Below are 5,956 nucleotides of genomic sequence, written 5' to 3'. Positions count from 1 at the left end.
TCGGTGCCTTGCCGTGCACCAGCCAAACTCCTGGGCCTGAAGGGGTCCAGCTGAGCTGAGAGCTTGGCCTCCCCCAGAAATGGCGAGGGGGAGAGCTCCCCGTGGAAGGAGGCGAGAGGCACCGACAGCCTCCTCCGGCAGCAGCGCTGCCAGCGACATGGCGGAGGATGCCGCCGGGCCCGGCCGGTGCTTGGAGAATCGGTATGAGGCCAGTTTCTTCTGCCTGGGTGTCCGGCTGGGTTGGCAGCGCAGATGCAGCCTAATGCGGGGTGCGCTTTTGAGGGGGCCGGGGGGCAGCACAGCACCTCGCAAATGTGTCTGGGCAGCAGGCTCTGGCAGAGGAGCCCTGCAAGGCTCCTTCCTCCTCTTCCTGTTGGGTGGAAAAACACCCCCCAGAAAAGATCCCGGGGATCTCCAGGGAAAGCACGCCTCCTTCCTTAGCAAAAGAGAAAGCAAGCGCAGCACAAAGACTGCCAGAAAGCTGTTTTCCCTTGCCAGATCTGTTTATTTCCCTGGCTTATGGAAACTCCTTTTCCAAAGGTGCTCTTGGAGCACTTTCTTCCCGGAAGAGCTGCCCGCCCTGTGGAACAGGGCTGACAGAGACCATGTGCCTTTTGGGGGTTGGTCTGTCAGCTTTCTGCCAGCAGCAGCAGACTGCCAAACTCGCTCCTCTGCCGCCTGTACAGGAAAATCCACCTGGGAAGGGCTTTGCCCCAGACTTGGAGCATTCATAACAACGAGGCTCCCTTTTTTTCAGGCAAGAGATCGCCCTGCACAAGAGGAGGCTCTTGAAAATCCTCCTCTTGTTGATCCCAGTCACTCTTGGTGAGTTCTCATGAGCAGACACCTGTCAGCAGTAGCACCAACAGGCTGGGTGCCAACTCTCAGGGTGAGGGAGAGGCACTAGGGCGCCTTCCGGTTTCCCGTTTCAGGGACTCAGGGTGCTCCTGAGATGCTCTCTGCAAGTGGAGCCCACCCTGCCTAAGAACTGATATCGATGCACACAGCGTTAGGAAGTGGGCCAAGCAGGACCCTCTTGGACAGAGGTCCCGCCTATTTTGCAGCTTGCCCTTTTGGGTGGTCTCTGTAGAAACTCCCATGGCCCAAGTGCTTCCTGAGGATGTCCAAATCAAAGGAAGCTTGGTGGTCTCCCTGCCAGGCAGACAGAGAGAGAGAGAGAGAGAGAGAGAGAGAGAGAGAGAGAGAGAGAGAAAAGGCTTTGCAGCTGTGGAGGGGAGGCTAGAGAGAGTCCTTCTCTCTTGTGGAAATGAGTTCCAGGTGGCGAGCCCATCCCTCAGATGGGCCCAGCTCTGCATTGCCCCTCACTCTGCTGCTCCAGTATTGCAACACTGCTCAGAGGTGTGTTGTGCTGAGGGAAGCAGAGGCAAGGACAGGCAGCCAGGGTCAGACCTGGAAGCAGAGCCCAGCTGATTTGGGGCTTCTCAGAAGGGCAGTGCAGGTGGCGTGATGGAGAAGTAGCTCTTAGAAGGCCCATGGAGCCTGGTTTTGGTGCTCGCAGGAGCAGTAAGGGGAAATGGGGAGGAGCTCTGGGGCACCAAGCATGCCTGGAGAGGACGGTTGTGTAGACCCCTGAGGCCTGGGGCAAGGGCTCCCAGCTGGAGTCACGTCCTCTCTCCGCACCAGGTCCCCATGTCCTCAGCTAACCTGTTGCTACCCCAGTCTGAGAGGAGACAACGTGACCACAGGGATCTTTAGAACTCCTAGTAAAATAACTGTATTTTGGTGATGTGAATTACAGCTGGTGTTTACTGCGTGGTGTTGCTGCCAGCATGGACAATGTGGGCAAAGGAAGTGACGCAGGTGAGTGACTGTTGTTGTGGGAGAGGAAAGTCCTGCAAAGGAGCGCTGCTGGTGGTGCTTGGATGACTCACCGACTCAGCCGGTTCCATGCAGAGTGAGTCACAGAAGCAGCAGCTTAGGCCATGTCTCCCCAGAGAAGCCCCCTCTGGGAAGCCCCGGCAGTTCTGGGAGTGCATATTCATTCTAATGGAGAGCCTTTGCCTTTCAGGAGCTGCTAGGGCTGTCTGCAGCAGAACTGCAGCCCCTGTGGTAAGAAACAGTTCTGCTGATTCTGTGGAGTAGCGTCAATCGACCTCATGCTCTTTGCGCTCCCTTGCAGAAGGGACAGGGCTCATGTCTTTCCCTCGTGTCTTTGCCTTTTGCTAAACCTGGCAAAGCAGGGAAAGAAAAGGGGGCCCAAGCACACGTGTCTCTTCTCCTCCCTGAGCTTGCAGGCCCCCAGCAGGGGCTGGGCAGCTCTCTGACAGGATCTGCTTTCCCACTGTCTTCAGGACCTCGCTTGCTCTGTTGAGGGAGCAAGCCCAGGAGATGCAGCTTCTGACGGAGCAGACGGCTCACCTGAGTGTGGAGATGTGCAACGTGAAGAAGGTGATCCCGCATTTGGTGGAAGAGGGCTTGGATGAGCAGGACCCCTGCAAGGCACTTCCCGGGGTGGTTGGTGGGGTTTTCTTGCTCACCTCAGGCACCCATCCCTTCCCAGGAGCTTGCTGGTTGAGCTTGTCCTCTATGAAGCCCCTTCTCCAGGCCACCTTTAGCCAGGCCACTTCAGGCAGTGGAGGACTCCCGACAGCCTCCTCTTGGCACGCCCGTGCCTCTGGTAGCTCTGGCCTGACCCCTGAAGCAGTGACGAGACACAGGAACACTCACGGGAGCAGCCGGTGCTGGCAGAGCCTGAGCCTGACCTGGAGAGCCGGGGGGGGTGGAGACGAGGGTGTGGGGAGTCTGACCCACGTCTGCACTATGGCTGTGGGCAAAGGTGCTATTCACCGGTCCTCGCTTTTCACATCAGAAAGCATTGAGTCTTGCCGCTCCTTGGACTAGGCTTCTCTTGCATTTTTCTAACACAGACTCACTGTGCTAGGACGCAGTGGTCACACTGAACTGCCTGCTGATGTGGTCATTTTTTGTGTTCACGCATGTCTTTCCCAGGAAGTTCAGCAAACGAAGCAGGCAATGTCTCAGACAAGTGGGGAAGACCGCATGCAGGTGTCTGACTGGGCTCTGAAAAGCTCAGGTATGCGCACAGGAAGTCAAGTCTCCTTGCCTTGTGCTTCTGTATAGACCTCCTAAAAGGAGGCTGCTCACCAAAGCGGAGGGAGATGAAGTGACGTCTTGGGGTCCAAAAGCGAGTTTGTGGCAGAGTGGCTCTCTTGGATTCACTCCCAGGCCTGGGATCAGGCCCCTCACTGGTGCCTCTGGCACTGCCCCTACAAACGTTTCGGTGCTCACAGAAGAGCTCTATTCCTCTCCACTGAGTTTACATTAAGGTTATCTGGAGTTGCAGACCTTGAGTTTAGAGCTGCCCTCAGCTGCTCTCTCCTCATTTCAGGTGCCACCATCGACAGGCAGAGAACATCGAAGAGCTATGAGTGGGAAGATAATTGGCTCTGCGGGGTGTGTTGGTTCCTTTCTGCTGCAAACCCTCCAGATACAATTTTGCAGGTATCCTAGCAGAAATCATCAGTGCTGGTTTCATTCCTTCCTGCCAAGTTGGGGACAAATGCCAGGGCATCTCCCCTCTGTCCTTTGGTCTTGCTCAAACCCACAGCACTGATCCGGTTCCTGAAACCTAAGGTCTAATACAGGGCTTGGCTTGCTACAAATCAGTGGTTCCCCTTAGGAGGAACACTGCACTGAACAGAACTGCAGCATCCTGCCAGAAGCCCTGGTCACAGTTGGGTGAAGGAGTTTCTCCTTAGCACCCCCATTTGCCTACCCCATCCCTGATAGTCCCTTCCATTCTTCGATGGGGTGGGAGGCTTGGGGGAGAGAGCGAGGGGAGCTGCAGAGCTGCTGGGCAGAGCTGTAGCTGTAGGACCCTGACTCGGATATGGGGTGGCAGATTTCATGCTTTCCTAATCAAAAGTTTCCTCTTTTCAGGAATACTGAGAGTGCCCTTTATCAGGTGGGAAGAAGGCCTCGTGCTTCTGCCCATTTCCTCACACACTATTCATTTATCAGCTGGAATACAGCCCATAGACAAACAGGCGCCTGTGCTGCTGCCTACATGGGTAGTGGTGCTGGCTCTGCCACTCCCTCACTACTCTTTACTGTTGTCTTTTGCTTGCAGCCAGACGTTTCCCCGGGGCACTGCTGGCCTTTCCAAGGGTCTCGGGGCCAGGTGGTCATTAGGTTGCCTGCACAAATCCGACCGACTGCTGTCACCGTGCAGCACATCCTCAAGGCATCTGGGACCATCAGCAGCGCCCCCAGAGATTTCACTGTGTCTGTAAGTCTTTGCCAGGCACTTCTGGCTTGGCTCTGGCCGTGGGGAAAAGCCCTTAACGGGGACCTGCTCATCTTTGTGCATCCTTGGAGAGTCGTGTCCTGGCTTCTCCTGAGCACTGCAGTGGCCTGAGGGGCTATTTCCAGGGTCGGGATGGCTTTATCGCTCTTAAGACTTGTTTTGGCCAAGCATCTCAAGGCTCTTGATCAAAACTCAAGGAGCAGACTCCGCTTCACCAGAGCCTGCACCCACCTACCGCTAGCGCCCCAGCAGGGGCTGGGCGAATAACAGGTCCGCATGCAGTGTGCACGGTTCCTCTTTGTCGAGTCTGACCTGCTCCCCTTGTGCTCTGTCTCTGAGGGAGTGGATGCGGAAGGAGAAGAGGAAACTCTCCTGGGGACCTTCATGTATGACGAGGAAAAAGAGGCCATTCAGACCTTTCCTCTGAAGGTAAAGGAAGTGCATGTGGGCAAGATGCCTGGGAGGAAAAGAGGTTTGCCTGCAAATCCGTGGCAGAAAGACTGTGGATGGTTTCTCCCTGGGCAGAGGGGCCAGTGGGCAACACCGTCAGTCCTGGCAGCAGGCTGGACGGCATCCTCTCTTCCCAGTGTGCCTCCCTCTGCCCGCACTCTCGCTCCTGCTGGCAAGGCAGCTGGAGGAGATAGCAGGCCTTTGGCGGGGTTGCACACCGGGCTGCCCTGCGTGCAGGAGCGCCTGCCTGGCCTCTCTGTTAGCACAGAGAAAGCAGCAGAGGGAAGGGGCTGAGGGAAGGGGGGCGCAGGCCCAGCCGAGGCAGGCGGTGGCAAGGAGGACACCAGATGCCTTCCCCCACAGCAAGAGTTTCCCCATGTCCCCGGCCTTCCCAGCAGCCCTGCTACCAGCGAGCCTCCAATGTCCACAGCTGCTCTCACCCCCTTTCGAGAGCTTGCTCCTTCCCAGAAGCAGCAGGGCTGGCAGAGGCAGATACCTACCGATTGTTTTGTTGCTCTTTACGCCCCAGTCAAGCTGTTGCTTTTCCCCTTATTTTCTTTACAGAACGAGCTTCCCAGGGCCTTTCAGTACATAAAACTTCTCATACAGAGCAACTGGGGAAACCCAGAGTACACCTGCATTTACCGAGTGCAGGTTCATGGGAAGAGGGCAAACCAGAACTAATGCCATTAGCCAGAAGACAGGGCGAGACCTTCTCGGACCAAGAATGAAAAAAAGAAGGCAAGAAGAGAAGAGATGTGGCAGTTCACTTTGCTGTGGATCAATGTCATTTCACAGGCGCTCTCAAAACCAGCCCGTTTCTTGCTTTCACGCAGTGAGGTGTTTGTTCCTCGGCCTTTCTGCTTTCTCTCCACTGCACAGATGTTTTCCTAATAAAGCAAAAGGAGACAATGCTTGCATAGCCGTTCTTTTTCTCTAATCCTTGAGCACTACGGGCACCACCCACTTGAGCCCAGGAAGGAGTCAGAGCCTAGCAGAGCTTGGGCTGAAAGATCCCCACACCTCTGACCCCTTCCGTGCAGGGTTCACGGTGAGCCTGCTTTTCACCTGCAGAAGCAACTGAACTGAAAGGACCCCGACACCACAATGTCAAGCACTGCAAAGCTAGGAGAGGGCAGAAGGAGGCTTGCTCCTTCACTCATCTTTCAACACGCCTGTGCCTTATGTTGTAGGGTTTTTTTCAGGATGTCCTCTCCA

General features: G+C 55.9%; 1 protein-coding gene across 1 annotated transcript; it reads left to right on the top strand.

Annotated features, from left to right (window-relative positions):
- Positions 1–1,797: 1,797 nt before the first annotated feature.
- LOC136991856 (sperm-associated antigen 4 protein-like) lies at positions 1,798–5,605 on the top strand. The gene is made up of 8 exons (XM_067295315.1): positions 1,798–1,821; positions 2,030–2,070; positions 2,313–2,475; positions 2,971–3,055; positions 3,371–3,483; positions 4,112–4,270; positions 4,628–4,717; positions 5,303–5,605. Exons 1-8 carry the CDS (start codon positions 1,798–1,800, stop codon positions 5,420–5,422), a joined length of 795 nt encoding a protein of 264 aa, XP_067151416.1. The 3' UTR covers positions 5,423–5,605.
- The last annotated feature ends 351 nt before the right edge of the window (positions 5,606–5,956 follow it).

Source organism: Apteryx mantelli, chromosome 4, assembly GCF_036417845.1.
Source record: "Apteryx mantelli isolate bAptMan1 chromosome 4, bAptMan1.hap1, whole genome shotgun sequence".
NCBI classification, from domain to species: Eukaryota; Metazoa; Chordata; class Aves; order Apterygiformes; family Apterygidae; genus Apteryx; species Apteryx mantelli.
The sequence above is the reverse complement of the archived record's forward strand: the minus strand, read 5'-3'. Positions and strand labels throughout refer to the sequence as shown.